Here is a 20,008-nt window from a genome sequence, read left to right as displayed (position 1 = left end):
GTGTGTGTGTGTGTGTGTGTAGGGAAAACAGATAAAAAAACAGAAACACTGACTGTAACAGAATGAAATGAAATGAGAAACAGAATGAAACGGTGGACATGTGTGTGTGTGTGTGTGTGTGTGTGTGTGACAGGAACGTGAAGAGCGCGCTCACCTGAGTCTGCGACGGGGGGCCACCTGCTGATCCAGGTCCCTCTGCTGCCTCTCCTCTCTGGTCATGCCCTTATAGTTAGACGACAGGCCGAAGATGGGCCGCGACCACTCATCTGGACAGAAACACCACCAGAGGAGACCAGCTGGTTATTACGGTGCAGGATCGTTACCGCACACGTTCAGCAATAAGCTGTCGGCAATAATGCAGCAGGTGGACTGGCGACTCTACCTTTGCCCTACATTCCAGGGCAGTGAGGTGATGGTGGGAAGCAGCATTTAGCTGTTGGGCTGCATATAACTGGAGCAGACCGCCAGGAGATATTAGATGTTCCTCAAATGTAGAAATGTTTAAATCCAGATTAAAAACTTTTCTTTTTTCTTGTGCCTATGATTGAGTTATTGAGCTATCACCCTCATTTTACTATACTTCTTTTAGTCTTGTTTTAATTTCCTATTCTCTAAACTGTAGGGTATATTTTACTATATTTTATTTTAGTTTTTCATGTTCTTAATTTTTATCTCTCTCGTTTGAATTTCATGTTGTCTTAATTGTAACTAAATGTTTGAGGTTCTAGATCTCAGGATGTAAAGCACTTTGAATTGCCGATGTGTATGAAAGGTGCTATACAAATAAACTTTGTTTGCCTTGCCTTGCCTTGCCTTGATCTGTTCACCTGGGTTGCATTAAGTCAATGTTAAATATCAGTATCAGGCTGCACGTGAATTAGAATAGAGGCGCTGTGCCATCCAGCCAGCCAGAGTGCTGTGTCTCAAATCACATACTCATGCTCAGAAATAGCAACTTCGTCAGTAATAATGAATATTAAGCTACTTGGCAACCGGGACAATCAGACAGACACACCGACTCTGGCATTACAGTTCACCAGTGTGTGTGTGTGTGTGTGTGACGGTGAGGTGACGGTGGCGTACTGATGAGTTTCAGGGCGAGGTCTTTGTTGGGGCGTGATTCTTTGGGGTGTTTGTAGAGGAACATCACAGCTCGGCCGATTCCGCTCATCTTCAGGGTCTCCTGACTCACGCTGGGCAACTGTGTACAAAAAAGCCAAAATAATCAGAGGTTAACGCAAACGGGGTCTGGGGTCTGGGGTCTGGGTACCAAGATGGGCGGAGGAAGGATATAGAAAGGAAGCACTGTACAGTGTGTGCCAGCAGGGGTCGCCACAGGGCACAGGGAAATTAAGCTTATCCAAATGACTCGAGGTAGAGTGATGGTCTCCTACCTCCTGTAGGATCTTCAGGAGCTCCTCTCTGATCCTCAGCGCGGGCAGGCTCTTATCAGGCAGAGGACCGATCCACTCCTTAATCGCCGTCATCACCCCGCTGTCTATGAAGGTCTCCTTCAGGTCCTGCCTACATCACCAACACAAAGACTGCATGTAAGAGAGAACACCACACCGTGCACCACAGCGTTCCCAGAGGGCTGGAGAGGTTCCTCTTACTTCTTTAAATGCATGACGACCGTGGGTAGGAGCATGAGCTTTTTCAGCGCCGGCTTCTTCTGACTGTTCAGCGTGCGATCCTCCTAAACACACACACACACACACACACACGAATACAAAATGAAGTATTTCTGTTCCAGCCTTAAAATACGAGCTTATAATTCAGGATTCAGAGTTAATATTTCCACTCTGGCCACTAGGAGGCAGTGGTGAGCAGCAGACGAGTTTTTTTACACACAACCCAGGCTTCTGTTAGCTCTTATCGACCACAATAACTCGAACTAGAACCGGTTCAGTCTCGGCTTCTTAGAACCCACATTTGCACCAGAAGCATGGACACATCGTCACCAGCAGAGGGCGCCGCACAACACAAACCTGAAGTAAACAATAGTAAGAAGCTGGCGGAGCTATTACAGATGTTCGTTTTGATATGATTTTTCATATGGTGATATGAGGACACTAGGAGGTGGGAGGCTGTCATTAATAAGCGTTTCCTAGTCCCACCCCCCCTTTCCCAGTTTCAGCCTCTCTAAAACATGCAGTAGGTGTACTGGCGACTATACACCCCCCCCCCCCCCCCCCCCCCTATTTTCATTAAAAACGGTTCTGACGACAAGGCGGTGAGACGTCCGATCCTCTAATCGCGTGTGCTTACCTCGGCGGCTTCGTTCATCTTGGTGATCATGGCGCTGACCACGTCATCGGCGTCGCTGATGAACGTCCCGCCGTCCCTGTGGCGTCTGCGCTTGCCGCTCTGAGCCTTCTTCTTGGCCAGCATGATGTCGAAATCGGACATGAAGGACATGCTGAGGGGCACAAACAAGACCGTCACACACCTGGCTGAGTCGGTGTTCCCAGGGCTGTGGCTAGGACCCACGCAGAGCCTCAGCCTGACCACCCACAGACACAGCCAACTGTGACCCTCTTAAGTCGTTCAGAACGATAACAGGCATTAAAACTGTAGAATTTTGGCCCCACATCAAACTCCACAGCATTAACAGCCATGAATGTTTACAGGGTTTGTGGCACCTACATAAAGTGTGCCCCCCCCTCCCTTATCTCCCAATTTAGTCATATCCAATTCCTAATAGTAAATCTGCTGCTGCTTGCACGACCTCAGATTTGATCCTTTGGCTTGTGTCCGATCTGCTGCCGCTTCTCATCACCCGTCAGTGTTAGGTTCCCACAAAGAGCCGTATAGCGTACACAGACTCCATCTGACCTTCCCTCCATCAGACACGCCCGACCGTGTTCCAAGTTTCAGCTAAGATTGGAACCCGGGAGATTGAATACTCTCCGGGGAGGTTTAATGACGGTTCGATGGTCATGACACTCACTCATGTCCTCCTCGCTCCACGCCCTCGTCTGAATCCGAATCATCAGCTACCGTCTTCTGTCCCGCAGCCTGAGCCTGCTGCTTCTCGCCCTCCAGCTCCTCCTGGTTAAAACCCTGCGCACACACACACACACACACACACACGGGTGTGAGACGAGCTACAGCACACACACGTACCTGCCAACAAGAAATGCATCGTGGGATTGTCTCACCGTGAACTCCTCCTCGTCTTCATCACCGGACTCTCCGAAGATATCGGCGATCATTTTCCTAGGAGACACGACAGAGGTGAGTTTGGGTGAGGTACTGGACTAGTAATCAGAAGGTCGCTGGTTCAAGCCACACCACTGCCCGGTTGTCACTGTTGGGCCCTTGAGCAAGGCCCTTAACCCTCAATTGCTCAGATAATATACTGTCACAGTACAGTAAGTGGGTAGCGCTGTCGCCTCACTGCAAGAAGGTCCTGGGTTCGATCCCCAGGCGGGACGGTCCGGGTCCTTCCTGTGCGGAGTTTGCATGTTCTCCCCGTGTCTGTGTGGGTTTCCTCCGGGTGCTCCGGTTTCCTCCCACAGTCCAAAAACATGCAGACGGGTTAACTGGAGACACTGAATTACCCTATAGGTGTATGGGTGCGTGTGTGTGTCTGCCCTGCGATGGACTGGCGCCCCGTCCAGGGTGTTACTGTGTGCCTTGCGCCCATTGAAAAGCTCCAGGACCCTCCCGCGACCCTGATTGGATGAGCGGTTAAGAGAGTGAGCGAGCACTGTAAGTCACTTTCATCCCTGTTGTACATCATTATTAAATCAGATGCTGCAGGTATAAATGATTAACTCATATATTAATGGTGTTGGTTTGGGGGGGGGGGGGGGGGGGGGGGGTGTAACTTCTCTTACTCTTCCTCTTCGTTCTCCGACTCGCTGTCGCTGCCGAACAGATCCTTCTCGTCTTTCTTCCCGCCGCCCGTGTTCGTCCCGTCCTCGTCCTCGCTGTCGGATCCCAGCTCTCTCAGCTTGGCCGCGACGCTCTTATCGGGAGCCTCGGAGCCTTCGTCGCTGCCAGAGTCTTCATCGTCTGATACAGCCCTCCTTTTCTTTGCAGCTACGGAAGGATGGGACAAACGAACCCGGTCGGATCAAACGCTCAGACGATCACGGGTCAGACGAAAGGATTAAAGAAACACGTTTACCTGCTTTCGGCTCGTCTTCGTCCTCGCTGTCGGACAGGATGGCCTTCTTCCTCTTCACTGTAAGCACACAGAATACACAGCTCGGCTTTAACAGCACGGATAACACACGCATGCATAAAATAAAAGGCACATGGGGTGGAGGGGGCAGTGCTTTACACCAGCGCAGAGCAGAGATAGAGTCAGTGTCACACAACCTCTTAAATATTTACATTTACATCTAGGCATTTAGCACATGCTTTTATCCAAAGGGACTTGAGAGTTAGGGGCCTTGCTTAAGGGTCCAGCATCTTAACCACTTATCCAAAGCACCGTACACAAGTGTTTAAGTGGTGGGGTTTGAACCAGCAACCTTCTGCTTACTAGACTAGATTCTCAACCGCTTGGTTACAATCTGCTACAAGAGAATGTAATAATTTGTGGAGAAGCTTCATGGGTTTACATAAAGCTGATATAACACAAGCAACTGAGGTTCAAGAGCCTCGCTCAAGGGCCCGACGGTAGCTTGAACCAGCCAACACCCGATCGCCAGTCTAGAACGCCAAGCTACTGCTATGATCGTGTGTCCCAGGCAGGAGTGAAAGTCTGGGGCCGAGATAATACGCCGCCAACTAGTGGCCACACGAGGAACTACAACCTGCACTTCGTCATCATGCTGAATCATAAACGAGTTATTTATAAACAGGTCGTATTTAGGGGACAGAGACGTTATGATTTAAAAATTACTATATTATTATATTCAGGAGTTTACCATGTTAGCATTTGTGAGCACGACCACACGATATACCAAACTCTTCCCTCACCTGGCACGTCGTCATCATCGCTGTCAGAAGCAGCCTTGTCATCTTTCTGTTCGCCCCCGGCCTCGTCTTTATTCTTCGGTTCCTCGTCGTCCTCACTGTCGGACTGAATTCTGGCTTTAGGCTTCTTCTTCTCCTCTTCATCATCCTCACTGTCCGAGTTCACAGCAGCTTTGCGCCGCTTCACCTCGCCCTCGTCGCTGTCTGAATGTTCTGCAGCTTTAGGTTTCTTCACCTCATCGTCCTCGCTGTCTGAATGAACCGCCGCTCTGGGTTTCTTCACCTCCTCGTCCTCGCTGTCTGACTCCACCGTGGCTTTAGGTTTCTTCACCTCCTCGTCCTCGCTGTCTGAATGAACCGCCGCTCTGGGTTTCCTCTCCTCCTCGTCCTCGCTGTCTGACTCCACCGTGGCTTTAGGTTTCTTCACCTCCTCGTCCTCGCTGTCTGAATGAACCGCCGCTCTGGGTTTCCTCTCCTCCTCGTCCTCGCTGTCTGAACGTACGGCAGCCTTTCTCCTCTGATCTTCATCCTCATCGTCAGAATCTCTCCGTCTGGCCTTTTCTCCGTCCGAATCGTCCGAGTCTGAGCGCCTCGTCCGCGGCTCCTCGTTCTCCGAGTCGCTGGCCCGCTCTTTCTGCTGCTCCTCCGTCTCCGACGTGCTTCCTCTGCGCCTGCGAGGGGAGCCTCCGTCGTCGTCGCTGTCGGCTCCGCCTCGTCCGCCCTCGGGTTCCGACTCGCTGTCGTCACCGGGGGGCGCCGGACTGGAGGCTGTACCCTCGCGGTCACTTCCGTCGTCCTGCACAAACACACGACCGTTAACGAAACGACCAAACACGACACACAGGGACGCGGTGAGGGACGGGAAGGGTTCTAACCTCAGACTGGCGTGACTCCGGTCTCTCGTCCTCGGCGTCAGAACCCATCGGCTCATCCTGCACAGGAGTGGCACTGCCCTCGTCTGGAGAAGCAAACGAGATAAGCCGGAACATCAGAACCACCCACAGCTCTCCAACCCTGACCGAGGAGACACTGTGTCGACCGGCCAGCAGAGGTCACAACTGCAGCAAGCAATAGAGGACCCATTCGACCATCCCTCCCTCAGGCACTGCCAATCATGTCTGTGTGGGCACCTGGCCAGTCGAGAGCTCGAGAGTTCGAGATATTAGCGCTAACAGGGTACCGCTGAACCACCTGAGTGCCAAAACCTTCCTCATATTGAGCTATATTTGACTGTTTATGCATACTCCACTGAACCACAGCGGGAGCCGAACTGTACAATGTGAGGTTTTAGTAGTTCTTTTTACTCAGTTCGTTAAAAATAATAAAACTGGTTTCATTATACAAATACCAAATATGACAAAAAATTATAATATAATATTTATAATTATAATAATAATAATAGAATATTCAGTCAAAAACAGAGAAATCATGAACGTTCCAGGAGGGTTGTGTAACACCCGTTCCTTACAATTGTGTATTTAACAAACAATTAAAGCCAAAATAAAACTATTATACATTAAAAATAATAATAAATTAAACAGATTTAAGTCAGAACACACAGTGAGCTAAACGTACCTGAGTGATTCACTGAATACGAATCCTCCTCACCGTCCATCTGTACACACACTCTTCCTCACCTGTATACACACAACTTTACATTCATATACAGTAAATAATAACCTACATAAACATAAATAAATAAAGCTGAATCCACTCACAGCAGAGACGGTGTGGAGCAGCGCCGTGTCCCTCTGAACAGTGCTAATGCTAATGCTAATGCTAACACTGCTAATGCTAACCAACACGGTGAGCCTGGCCTGCTCACCCAGATCAGGCTACACTCCCCATCTTCTGAATATTCATATATCGGATTAAAATCTCGCTTTGTGTATATACCTCGATATAAATATTAATATAAGTAAACACGATCAATAACACAACAATAGAGCTAGAGCGCCGAGCAGCTAACCAACCGGCTACTGTTAGCTACCAAAACGATACCGCCGACTCTTCACTGCGCATGCGCTTCCGCTCACAGTGACGTCTGAATCGTTGTTTACCACACATTAAAACATGAAGAGTTTATTTAATCAGCTTATAAACGCATTTTATTCTTTATAAAACAGCTGCAAAGATTTAAATTCAAAACCAACACGCGTCCTTTATCATTAAGCTAATAACACTGTATGATAAATACTGTATTATACTCAGTTTTGTGCATAAGTTTGCACCCCCCTGCTCACTGTCCACGTTTGTGTGTTCTTGTAAATGTTCACGCATTTTCTTGGCTGATTTTAATAAACAGAACAGCACCTCTGTCACTGAGGCACTCGGTGGATGCTTCTATCCCTTGCACATGAATACAAAATACAATTTCAGCAACCAAGGGTTAAAGGCCTTGCTCAAGGGTCCATCAGTATCATCCTGTCAATCAATCTAATCAATGGTCTGGTACTTTCAACACTGATCCACCCACACATGAAATGTGCCATAACTTTTACTGCTGGGTGCCAGGCAGGAATACACTCTGTACAACGGGTGCCAGTTCAACAGGAACGTTGTTTCATTTCAATATGTACTCTAATAGAGCTGATATGACAATAAAGCCCCTCATGAACTTGAACTCTTGAACTTGAACTCTTGGATTAAGCAGTGGTTTGATGCTCTAGCTCTAGTTGAGAATGTTTTAGGACTGCGACCATCAAAGATCTGAAGATCAGGTCACTTGATATTCCAGAACATGTAGTTCCTTCACTTCAAAGTGCATCAAGAAAGGTAAAAGTGTTCCTGCTAATGAGCTCAGGATTACAGAGGTGCATCTCCTCATGGCTTCATTTACTCCTGCATTAATAAAGCAGTACTTACTGAGTGATTATGGATCTTAATTTTAAGTCGCTGTGGATAAAAGCATCGGCTATCAAGATGTGAATGTAAAGTGTAAATAAAAAACTGCCTTGAAGATCTTCAGTCCAAACCTCACGACCATTGTACATCTTCTTAGTAAAGGAGCCAGAGGTCCCTAAAATATTAATATAACAATTAAAATAACTGTCACGTCTGAACGAATTTCTTTACATGAATAAAATAAATACAAACCATCATTCCAGAACAATGTACAATGCATACAAGAACAGAAAGTCATCGTTCGTGAGTTCATTTTATTCTTTATTGGAGAAGAAACACAAAGACGAGATGTTTAATGTTTCACCAGATAAAAATGCATCACGACCAAGACCTCCAATCCATCTCTGTCAAACAATCAGAACTAAAGGATTCAAGGTATGGACTCCATAAGCATGTGTAATGAAGCTCAGCAGATTGTAACAGGGCCAGTGATAGCTCAGTGGTTAAGGTACTGGACTAGTAAACAGAAGCTTGCCGGTTCAAGCCCCGCCACCACCAAGTTGCCACTGTTGGGTCCCTGAGCAAGGCCCTTAACCCTCAATTGCTCATCGTGTTCCGCTCATTGTGTTAGTCGCTTTGGATAAAAGCGTCTGCTAAATGCTGAAAATGTAAATGTAACAGGAATCTGATAATAATAAAAAGGACATGTGAATTGATCCCAGACTGAAATTCCTCTCTGTGTAAGAACCTTGATTATTATGGACACTGTGTGCAGATACTTTTTAATCTGAAGTGAAAAGCTTGATGCTGTGAATTATATGCTTCATTTTCATGAGACCTTCACTGAATAAGGATCCAGATACTCACAGTGTTCCTGGGTTTCAGTCCAGGAGGGTTTGACACTTTTCATGAAGTCAACACACGTATTTCTTTTCTATTCAATCGTCTCTCATTGGTGTCCAAGATTAAGAGAAGAACAGAAGAACAGAGCTTCAGGCTTTAAGATCTTGACTTACTCATGAACATTGTGTACTCTTAATATTCTCTATACTCCCCATCCTGAGGGTCAAAAATGACCTGCCTTCACTAAACCCCCAAATAAAGTAGTTTAATTACATTTAAAACCAGAACTTACTGTATTTTTGCATAAAGATCATGTCATTCATCACAAGCTCTGTGAATATCTGAATATCTGTAGTCAGATCTCAGGCTGGAATAGAATTATAGAATTAAGAGGATCTTTTCTGCTGATAATCATACTCATGGGCAGGGCCGGCGCTAGGGGGGGGGGGCTGAGGGGGGCATTGCCCCCCCAAATTGTGTCTTTGCCCCCCCAAGCAAAGCAGTCCAGAACCGGGGCTGCTCATGGGTCATTTCTTACCCTTAACACACTATTCGATTAAAATAGAACCGTGGCACAGCGAGTAGATTGAAGACCTTGGAGTACTCAGTGTTCCTCCTGTTCCTCCAGTCTGCACTGGGCTTCTTTGGGTAAATCTGCTAAAGTTTCATACTACCATCAAGAATTGTGCAGAAGGTGGATTAGCTGCTCTTAATTATAATATAATTAGACAAACACACCTCGAATGGTGACGCTTCTTCATATGGAGCTCTGGTTCAGTAGGTGGCAGCAGAAGCCCGAACATGGTTCTTACTTACAGGACGAACGTTCCAAATCTTTTAGACAACATGACGAGTGTGACTTTGGGAATTTGTGCCCATTTGATCCAAACAACCTCAATGCTGGACGAGACTAGAAGTATTGGCCATCAATCAAGGTTCTAGTTTATCTCCAGTATTGTCAGGAAGAAGATAAAACAATTACACTCTATATATAGGAGGATTGTCCACATACTTTTGACCATATAGATCATGTGACTAACTTCAGGGCTTTAATTGTTATATTCGTTGTATTCGTTGTCTACACTGGCGTGTCCCAATCACTCCGCCGTCCCAACTCCTATTTAGTGTGTTGGCATGAATAAACATGGTATAAAACACTCAAGTACACAGCTAATGAAAGCAGTTGATGTGAGGCACCCTGCACAGACGAGGCTCAGAGCTGGAACCTATATATGCTATACGTTTAATCTATGCTTGTATGGTAGCTGGTATGGAACAGATTAGAACTAGCTTGTGAGGGCTGGATGGGATCACTGAGTTCCTGAATTCCAGCCTCATTGGTGCTACAGACCAGGCTGTGTCTGTGGGAGGGAGGGTCGTATAGGGTTTCTGCTCATTACCATGGTAACTGCGATGTTTGATCAAAGCGCTGGTGTGGGTGGTGGAGAAACATCATGATGAGCACGGGACGGTTCTCTGTACGTCATGGTGTAAAGAATCGTGTGGTGACTGCGCCTGAGCTGAGCTGGTCTGCGGTCCTCAGGCAGTGAGGGGGGTGGATTGGTGGATTGGTGGATTGGTGGCGTAAATGTCAGAGGAATTGTTCTGGAGAAGTAAAAAAGTGACAAAGTATGAAAAAGCTTTTGATAAATGAGCTGAAAGTGGCTGCCTGAAGCAGACGGGAGCGGAATATTAAATAATGTTATTAAATACTCGGGATTTACACACATTTGTTCAAGGCTCATGCCAGAACACGAGGAACATTCTAATAGGACGGAGCTGAGATTAAACCAAGAGCTTGTCTGCTTTGTTTTTTTTTGTTTCTGAAACAGGCTTTGTTAGGATGTTTAGAGTTTAATAGGATTGAAGAGCTCTGGAAGGACGGCGATGGCACTTTATTTATTAACGTTGAATTTATCAGACGCCGGCGCTGCCGAAGTTGATGCTCTAATGAATGACTTGCTTGGAAGTTATGTAGCACTTAATGAAAACTGTGCGGCGGCGTGGCTGGATTAGTGAGATAGAAGAGAAGAACTGACAGGGCTTTAAGCAGAGAGCACCATGGGATTCGTACAGTCCTCCTTCAGCTCTTAGAACTTCTCAGAACAACGTGAGGAGGAGTGGGGAGAGTATAAGTCACGTTTTAATGAGGAGCAACACAGCTACACAGTTTACTACACACTGCAGTAAGATTTACTATCATTAAGTTACAGTAGTATTGTGAGGGGGGGGGGGGGGTTATCCCAGCTTTTCAATGGGCGCAAGGCACACAGTAACACCCTGGACGGGGCGCCAGTCCATCGCAGAGCAGACACACACACACACACATTCACCTATAGGGCAATTCAGTGTCTCCAATTAACCTGACTGCACGTCTTTGTACTGTAGGAGGAAACCGGAGCTCCCGGAGGAAACCCATGCACAGACGGGGAGAATATGCAAACTCCACACAGAAAGAACCCAGGACATTCTTGCTGTGAGGCGACAGTGCTACCCACCGAGCCACCCTGCCGCCCTTTGCCAAAGATTCGGTAGCCCCCACGACCAATCCAGGTTACGGTACCAGTGACAGAGCAGCAGTGTGGTGGAGGTTCTGTAGTGTGTGTGTGTGTGTGTGTGTTTGCTTAACTCTCAGCTAAGCTATACACTAACAATCTAGAAAATCAGTCAACTTTAAATCACACACACACACACACACACACACACACACACACACACACCCACACACAGTACACACACACACACACACACAGTGAGAGAGGCATCACAGATGATCCATTAAAACACTTAGCATCAGCAGTCTCTTGCGTATTAGCTGTCGTTAACAATAACGGCGTCAGCATGAAGGACGAGTGTAAGGAAGATTTTGCTCCAAATGCTTCACTGATTGATTATTACTGATCACTACATTTTACCCTCCATTTAATTCCAGTCCGGGTTTGTGAGACTCTGTTCTCTGTACGAGTGAATTAAAATCAAACCCGTTCAACCATTAAAGCTATCGATCCGACCATCGCTCAGACACTAAAAACACCTTAACTGAACATCTTCAGATCAATAAAGGCTTTTCAGAACATAAAGTAGATATAAATATATACTGTATATGCACCGCTGATCTGCAATGAAACGCCACTTTTAGCCACTTTCAGAAATTATATTTAAAGGAGATGGAAAAGTTTCAGCTGCTGTTCAGAACAAAGGAAAGTGTTAAAGTTCCACAGTGTGTTTAAAGAGCTACTTTACACTTAATTCTGAAATAAAAAACTAGGATTTATATATACACACTGATCAGCCATAACATTACAACCACCTCCTTGTTTCTACACTCACTGTCCATTTTATCAGCTCCACTTACCATATAGAAGCACTTTGTAGTTCTACAATTACTGACTGTACTCCATCTGTTTCTCTACATGCTTTGTTACCCCCCTTTCATGCTGTTCTTCAATGGTCAGGACCCCCACAGGACCACCACAGAGCAGGTATTATTTAGGTGGTGGATGATTCTCAGCACTGCAGTGACACTGGAGTTTTTAAACACCATGTCCACTCACTGTCCACTCTATTAGACACTCCTACCTAGTTGCTCCACCTTGTAGATGTAAAGTCAGAGACGATCGCTCATCTATTGCTGCTGTTTGAGTCGCTCATCTTCTAGACCTTCATCAGTGGTCACAGGACGCTGCCCACGGGGCGCTGTTGGCTGGATATTTTTGGTCGGTGGACGATTCTCAGTCCAGCAGTGACAGTGAGGTGTTTAAAAACTCCAGCAGCGCTGCTGTGTCTGATTCACTCATACCAGCACAACACACACTAACACACCACCACCATGTCAGTGTCACTGCAGTGCTGAGAATGATCCACCACCTAAATAATACCTGCTCTGTGGGGGTCCTGTGGGGGTCCTGACCATTGAAGAACAGCATGTAGAGAAACAGATGGACTACAGTCAGTAATTGTAGAACTACAAAGTGCTTCTATATGGTAAGTGGAGCTGATAAAATGGACAGTGAGTGTAGAAACGAGGAGGTGGTTTTAATGTTATGGCTGATCAGTGTAGAATGAGTACTGGACTGATTATGGTACAGAATTCCAGTACATGATGCAGTCGAAGTAGAAAAGATCTGGAACTCGGTCTGTTTCTGGTCATTTAAAATGAGTTTGAAAATACACAAGCTAATTTAACTCATTAAAATGATAAATATTCAGTCTTTGTTCTGTTTTTTTTATGAATTCATGTCATTAAGGATTCAGAAATTTATGCTCTCTGTTTGTGCTCACTTCATTAACCCAACGTTTTTTTGGAACTGGGGTGGGATGAATAATGTAGATCAGAATTTTCAGAAGCATCAGCTGGACGGTGGTGGAGCTCAGAGAGAATAAAGCACCAGAACAGAAGAAAAGAATCATTTAGCTGAACTCTGGACACGTCTCTTTTATAACTCAAATGTTAAAGTACAGGAGTTTTAAAGCACGTGGAGTCAGAACAATGTCACACACACACACACACACACACACACACACACACACACTGGTTTTATCATGTACAAAAGCTTTTAAGCTGCTGATCAGACCATTATTTTTCATCAAAACAACACTTTACTTCCTGAAAGCTGCTGAAAAGCTCCAGGAAAATGAGCAGCACACACACGGGGAACGCTTCGGCTTGGTGTAATTACAGTGGAAGACAAGTCAGCGTGAGGGCCGTGCAGGCTCGGCCTTTTGTGCATCAGTATAAAGCCTGGAGTTATGAAAAGCAGCACGTCGTGGAAGCTTTTCAGCCGTTTCAGAGTCATGGTAAGTCGTAATGACGAGGTTTGTTGTTCAGTTTTGAAAGACGGGAGTGATTACACTGAATGCTTCATTTCATTGGTGTTTACCCTGGTAATATATGAAAGAATTCACGTCTGATATCTGGGTTTCTTCTCCTGTCTGAGATGCTGCCGGATATTAGAATGTATTTATTTATTAGGATTTATAACGTGATGTTTTACACTTTGGTTCCATTCATGACTGTGCAGGTAGTTACTGCTTACACAAGATTCATCCGTTCAGGTTTAATATCAAACACAGTCATTAACTGTTTAGTGTCTCCAATTCACCTTACTTGGGCGGCACGGTGGCTCGGTGGGTAACACTGGCACTGTCGCCTCACAGCAAGAAGGTCCTGGGTTCGATCCCCAGGTGGGGCGGTCCAGGTCCTTTCTGTCCGGAGCTTGCATGTTCTCCCCGTGTCTGCGTGGGTTTCCTCCGGGAGCTCCGGTGTCCTCCCACAGTCCAAAAACATGCAGTCAGATTAATTAGAGACATGCCCTATAGGTGTATGGGTGTGTGTGTGTGCCTGTGATGGACTGGTGCCTTGTCCAGGGTGTTACTGTGTGCCTTGCGCCCATTGAAAAGCTGGGATAGGCTCCAGCACCCCCCGCGACCCTGATTGGATTAGCGGTTAAGAAAGTGAGTGAGTGACACAGACATGGGGAGAACATGCAAACGCCACACAACAAGAACCTTCTTGCTGTGAGGTGACAGTGCTACCCACTGTGCCACCCCGGATCTTAGAACTCACTCACCGCTTATCCAATCAGGGTTGCGGGGGTGCTGGAGCCTATCCCAGCTTTTCAATGGGCGCAAGGCACACAGTAACACCCTGGATGGGGCGCCAGTCCATCACAGGGAACGCACACACACACGCTCACACACACATACACACCCATTCACCTATAGGGCTGATATTAGAACTAAACAGCACAAATGTTTCTTTATTGACTGTTTAGCAATTCAATAACATTTAAAAAAAAAAGCTTTTTCTGTTGAATTAACTGCATCAACTTGGGCGTGACACACCTGGTTCCTGAGTTTTGTATGTTCTTCTCATGTCAAGTACTTTAGATTCCTCAAATGCTCCTTAAAAACACGTAGAAGATAAATAAGCAGCACGTAACTGCCAACATTTCAACTTACCTCAAAGGTGTTGGATGGTGTCATGTCTCAGGAATAACAATAATAACAATAATATAAGAAATAATGAGAGTCAATCTAAATTATTATATATTTATAAAAATCTTTATGGACACTTTTTAAAGTAACAAACACAAGACAAAAATCATCATCACGTCAAACACAATGCTGGGCGTTCTGTTAGGTTCTGTTTTGGCATTTTACTCCTCAAAATATGCAAATGTTACGTCATGGTGTGAATTTATAAGCTTAATAAAATGTTTTATAAACACACACATCTGTTAGAAATGCTTTGATATGAAAATAGTGTATAAATTAATGAAGCATCTGTGTAGAAAACTGTAAATCAACAGATCAGCTGACGTTTACGATCGGCTCTACCGACAGGATATCGGTCTTCCCTGATTGGCCGAGAGACGTGGTCCTGAGGGCGTGGCTTTCCTTGTGGTCGGAAGGCCGCGAGGAGGCGTGGCTCTCCGGCCATGCCGCCCTGTGGTCGCCGCTCAGCTGCGGAGGCATTCGGGCAGTCTCCTGCCCCCGGCTGTCGCCGCCCCGCCCCCCGGGGCGCCCGTTCCTGCACATGCTCAGTAGGTAGGTGAGCTCGGCCCTGAAGCTCTGGTTGAGCCAGCAGTAGATGAAGGGGTTGTAGCAGGTGGAGCTCATGGCGAGCCAGTGGAAGCTGAAGTAGATGCCGTTGTTGGAGTGGATGGCGTGGCTGGACAGCAGAACCACATAGCAGTTTAGGGGGAACCAGCACACGGCGAACACCAGCACCACCAGCACCAGCATCTTGATGGTGCGCTTCCTCTTACGCCGCTGCAGGAAGTACTGCTCGCTCGTCACGTCGCCGATGGCGTTGCGCCGCCACAGACGACGGGCCACGGCCGAGTACGCCGCCGTGATCATGAGGAGCGGCAGCACGTACAGCAGCACGAAGCTGGCAAGGTCCAGGTACTGACGGTACAGCTCCGACGGGTCGGGAAAATCCGGCACGCAAAGAGAGCGAACGATGTCCTTACTGCAGAGAGAGAGAGAGAGAGAGACAGAGAGAGAGACAGAGAGAGAGAGAGAGAGAGAGAGAGAGAGAGAGAGACAGAGAAACAGAGAGACAGAGAGACAGAGAGAGAGAGAGACAGAGAGACAGAGAGAGAGACAGAGAGAGAGAGAGACGGGTATACCTCAGAAAACCATCGGCAGTAAACATGCAGGACGAGGAGCTGACATTACTACGATGTTTGATGTTAAATACGAGTTCTGAGCTCCGCTCCTCTGAGAGTCACCAGTAAAGATGAGATGCTGTTTCCACACCACAAACTTGATGTTTTTCACTGCCGGAGGCTTTTTATAATCGTTTTATTATTTAATTCACTTTTCTCATAAATAATTTATTTCCACACCCTGTTTCTTTACTAATCGAGTAAATTAGCAAGTCTTTATTTGGGCTGCACTGCGTAGATTAACGAGTGAACTGAGGTAATAAAACTACCTGGTGCTTATCAGTCCGGTGCTTCAGATATTGTAATTTAATTAAATATAAGCAGATTTTAATCATCACTCGACGCTCGAGCCGCACCCACCTGTAGACGAAGGTGAGGAGGTTCTGAAAGATGGCGTGTGGTAGAGAGAAGCAGCTCGCCATCAACCATATGAAGACGATACACACGGCGCCCTGACTGGTGCACATCCTCGGCTTCAGGGGGTACAGGATCACCTACACACACACACACACACACACACACACACACACACACACACACACACACACACACACACACACACACTTTAATAGACATGTAGGTCCATGTCAGGAAAAACTGAGCCACAACGTTTGCCAACAGGTGTAATTAATCAGTTATATGAAGGAAATCTATGCGTCTAGCTTTGCAGCAACAGTTTAGGGAAGACTCCTTCCTGTTCTAGCATGAGCGAGCTCTATAAAGTCATGACATGAAACTCCAGCGTCCAATAAATGGGCACAAATTCCCACACACAGACACACTTCAAATTTTCATTTAAAAAGATCATGGTCAGGTTTACAAATACCTGGACACCTGACATCGAGAAGATCCAGTAAAAAATCCAGTAAAAAAAAACTTTAGCCATTATTGTGAAGCGTATCCTCTCCCTTTTGAAGATATAACAGTCTCTGCTCTTTTGGGAGGACTTTCTACACAATTTTAGTGTGTGTGTGTGTGTATGTGGCCTGTCGAGTCCAGAGAGCGTTTGTAAGGTCAGACACTGGTGTAAAACGCCTGCCTCGTAGTCCTGGTTGGTGGGGTTGCTCCACACCATACTCAACCCTTCCCCAAACTGTTGACACTAAGCAGAATTTATATAACTGTGTGTGTGTGTGTGTGTGTGTGTGTGTGTGAGAGAATGTACCTGACGTCGGTCCAGTGCGATGGCCGTCAGTGTGAGCGTGGACACGTGTAGAGAGCAATACTGCACGAAGCGGCTGATGTGGCACATTCCCCTCCCGAAAACCCACGTACTGTTCACAAAGCGCACCTGTAAACACACACACACACACACACACACACACACACACACACTGATCACAAGTCAGGGAATTAGGGCGGTAATCACCTGGTATCACACACACACTCACACACACACACACAGGTACATGCACAGACATGTTTGGGGAAGAAAAGGGGGGGTGAGTGTTCATATTTATGGTACCTACACTACATGGGCACAAGTATTGGGATGCCCCTTCTAATTATTGAATTCATGTGTTTCAGCCACAACTGTTGTAATAATTTAATCATATAAAGGAAACTAAATGCTTCCAACTTTGCAGCAACAGTTTAGGGAAGGTCCTTTCCTGTTCCAGCATGAGCGAGCTCTATAGCTCCAGCGTCCTGCACAGAGCCCTCACCTCAGTCCCACTCAACAGCTCTGGGATGAACCGGAACACCGACATCAGACACGCTGCTGCGTCTCACCATGGCACCTCACGTCACCCTCAGGAGTGTGTTAATGGAGAGTGGAATTTCTTGTTGCCTCAGTAACAGCAAGTGGTTCAGGTCCTGGGAGGGCAAATTATCTCCAAACCATCACTGTTCCTACACTACACGGCCAAATGTATTCGGACGCCTGATCGTGAGCATGTCAGACATCCAGTTTCAAAAACACAGAGTGACGTCTGTGTGATCTCTTCAGCTAGAACAACAGCCGCTCTTCTGAGAAGCTTCTAACAAGAGTTTGTCTGTGTGTGGGAACTTGTGCCCAAAGCTGTTCAGTGGGGCTGTGAGAGACTACATCAGGGCTGCTGGTTGGTTAACAGGTTATTTAGGTGTGTGTGTGTGTGTGTGTGTGTGTGTGTGTGTACCAGCGTAAACGGGGTGTTCAGCAGGGTGATGAAGATATCCGCCACTGCCAGGTTGGCGATGAAGAGGCTGGTGGCCGAGCGCACGCGCTTGTTCTTCATCACCACGTGGCACACCAGCACGTTCCCGAACAGCGACACCACGATAATGACGGAGTAGCTGAAGATCAGAAGCGCCCTCACCGCCGCGTGCTGCCGCTCTGCGCCCTCACGCTTCCTGCCCGCCAGAGAGCGCCAGTCCGCCAGCGCGCCTTCGTCCAGGGCGTACAGGCCCGAGCCGTTCTGTCCGCCCTCCACCTGGAGCAGCTCGTGCAGAGACGAGCCGTTAGTGGCGCTGTGCGACCGGGCGGCAGAGAAACCTACGGCCAGGTAGGTGAGAGAGAGGAGCGCACACAGACACTGCATTACCCCCCAAAAATGGAACCGGGTGGGGAGGAAAAGTTGTTTATTAATCGCAGGGTTGCAGCGCACGAGCACCAGCACCAGCATCCATAAAGTATTCCAGTGTGTAGGTGTCCCTCAGGGGTCCATCAGGGGCCAAAAAGGTGTGAACCAGGTATTAACAGTCAGGGACCAATCGGGTGTTAATCAGATACCAGTCAGATACCAACTGAGTGTCAATTAGGCAGCAATCAGCTGTTAATCAGCAACCAATCAAGTAATAATCAGGTACCAATTAGGTGTCAGTCAGGAACCAATCAGGTGTCAATTAGGTACCAATTAAATGTCAATTAGGTACCAAACAGAAACCAATCAGGAACCAATTCAATGTCAATCAGGAACCAATCTGGTGTCAAACAGGAACCAATCAGGAACCAATTCGGTATCAATCAGGAACCAATCCAGTGTCAATAAGGAACCAGTAACCTGTCGGTCAGGAACCAATGAGGTGACAATTAGGAACCAATCAGGAACCAATCAGGTATCAATTAGGTGTCAATCAGGTACCAATCACCTGTCAATCAGGAACCAATTAGGTGTCAATCAGGTACCAATCACCTGTCAATCAGGAACCAATTAGGTATGAAACAGGTGTCAATTAGCTGTCAGTCAGGTAACAATGAGGGGACAATTAGGAACCAACCAGGTACCAATCAAGTGTCATTCATGTACCAATTAGGTGTCAATCACGAACCAATTAAAAACCAATCAGCTGACACTCAGGGACCAATCACCTGTCAGTCAGGTAACAATGAGGTGACAATTAAGAACCAATCAGGTACCAATCAGGTTTCATACAGGAACCAATCAAGTGTTAATTACGAAACAATCAGGTGTCAATCAGATACAAATTAAATGTCAATTAGGTACCAAACAGAAACCAATCAGGTATCAATCAGCTGTCAATTACTTACCGATCATGTCTAGTCACGTGTCAGTCAGGTGTAGATTTGAGGTGTAAATAAAGTTCAGGTGTAACTCAGGTATCCAAGTTTAATAAAACCGAGACGCAACAACAATACCAACATAGAATCGATCAGAAATCAATCAGATATCGATCAGCCGGTGCGTCTAATCGCAAAAACGTGTTTTCTTCTTAATGTGGATAAATACCAGGCAGGAGTTTTGCCAGCCTAAAGATGCCCTCTCCATCAGCGGGTAAACAGTCGGTGCATCCAAAACACACCGACACTCTTTTCGGTCTGTCGGTCCTGGACTCTATAAAGTTGCCGTGAGAGAAAGTCGAGAGTAAAAAGCGCTACAGAAATAAATACACGCGCTCTCACAGCCGGACCGGATCTCTCCTCCGTGTCTCCCACTGATCCGGTACCGGAGCTGATGTGATCCCGCCCGCTGCGCGTCCGTTTACCCGGTGTGGCTCTGGCACACGCATGGCACTGAACGGTTCGCGCTCTTCAGTACCCGGTTACGCAGGGTGGCATCACGCGTGTGGGTCAGGACGCGGCTCCGGTGCAGGTAACAGCGCTGACGGTACCGGTACCGACGGGCTGCAGCGGGCAGCGCGCGCACCTCGCACCACTGCACCGAGCCGAGCGCGCGGAGACTTTTTAAACGCACGCGCTGCCCCGCCCAGTGCACGCGCGTATTTATTTATTTATTTATTAGGATTTACACACTTTGGTTCCATTCAGGACAGAA

At 46.9% G+C, this 20,008-nt stretch overlaps 3 protein-coding genes across 7 annotated transcripts in view; 1 reads left to right on the top strand and 2 right to left on the bottom strand.

Annotated features, from left to right (window-relative positions):
- The window catches only part of LOC134302714 (protein IWS1 homolog), a 10,651-nt gene extending 3,721 nt beyond the window's left edge, over positions 1-6,930 (bottom strand). For all 5 annotated transcript variants that reach the window (XR_010007572.1, XM_062987901.1, XM_062987902.1 and 2 more), the window contains exons 1-13: positions 6,651-6,930; positions 6,508-6,569; positions 5,808-5,890; positions 4,936-5,728; positions 4,136-4,192; positions 3,843-4,047; positions 3,162-3,219; positions 2,951-3,063; positions 2,269-2,419; positions 1,614-1,696; positions 1,395-1,524; positions 1,084-1,201; positions 155-266 (exon numbers count right to left, since the gene is read on the bottom strand). Coding sequence is in view for 4 of the 5 variants with exons in the window: in XM_062987901.1 (XP_062843971.1) it covers positions 155-266; positions 1,084-1,201; positions 1,395-1,524; positions 1,614-1,696; positions 2,269-2,419; positions 2,951-3,063; positions 3,162-3,219; positions 3,843-4,047; positions 4,136-4,192; positions 4,936-5,728; positions 5,808-5,890; positions 6,508-6,547 (1,943 nt within the window). In the remaining variant the exon portion in view is untranslated. The remainder of the gene's footprint in view (positions 1-154; positions 267-1,083; positions 1,202-1,394; positions 1,525-1,613; positions 1,697-2,268; positions 2,420-2,950; positions 3,064-3,161; positions 3,220-3,842; positions 4,048-4,135; positions 4,193-4,935; positions 5,729-5,807; positions 5,891-6,507; positions 6,570-6,650) is intronic.
- rpl7 (ribosomal protein L7) overlaps positions 1-20,008 on the top strand; it is a 124,694-nt gene that overhangs the window by 83,832 nt on the left and 20,854 nt on the right. The window lies entirely within an intron of this gene.
- On the bottom strand, positions 14,693-18,313 carry LOC134302179 (G-protein coupled receptor 83-like). The gene is made up of 3 exons (XM_062987215.1): positions 17,912-18,313; positions 16,155-16,288; positions 14,693-15,595 (listed from the first exon to the last, which is right to left on the bottom strand). Exons 1-3 carry the CDS (start codon positions 18,311-18,313, stop codon positions 14,932-14,934), a joined length of 1,200 nt encoding a protein of 399 aa, XP_062843285.1. The 3' UTR covers positions 14,693-14,931.

The sequence above is a fragment of the Trichomycterus rosablanca genome, chromosome 25 (genome assembly GCF_030014385.1).
Source record: "Trichomycterus rosablanca isolate fTriRos1 chromosome 25, fTriRos1.hap1, whole genome shotgun sequence".
Taxonomy (NCBI): domain Eukaryota; kingdom Metazoa; phylum Chordata; class Actinopteri; order Siluriformes; family Trichomycteridae; genus Trichomycterus; species Trichomycterus rosablanca.
The sequence above is the reverse complement of the archived record's forward strand: the minus strand, read 5'-3'. Positions and strand labels throughout refer to the sequence as shown.

What these genes read in the sequence shown, in the direction of transcription:
- LOC134302179 (XM_062987215.1), bottom strand. Translation starts at nt 18,313, where the DNA reads ATGCAGTGTCTGTGTGCGCTCCTCTCTCTCACCTACCTGGCCGTAGGT. An exon ending in TGAACACCCCGTTTACGCTG is followed by an intron (nt 16,289 to 17,911) that starts GTACACACACAC and finishes GTGTGTGTGTAG; the next exon opens with GTGATCCTGTACCCCCTGAA. An exon ending in CTCCTCACCTTCGTCTACAG is followed by an intron (nt 15,596 to 16,154) that starts GTGGGTGCGGCT and finishes CTCTCTCTGCAG; the next exon opens with TAAGGACATCGTTCGCTCTC.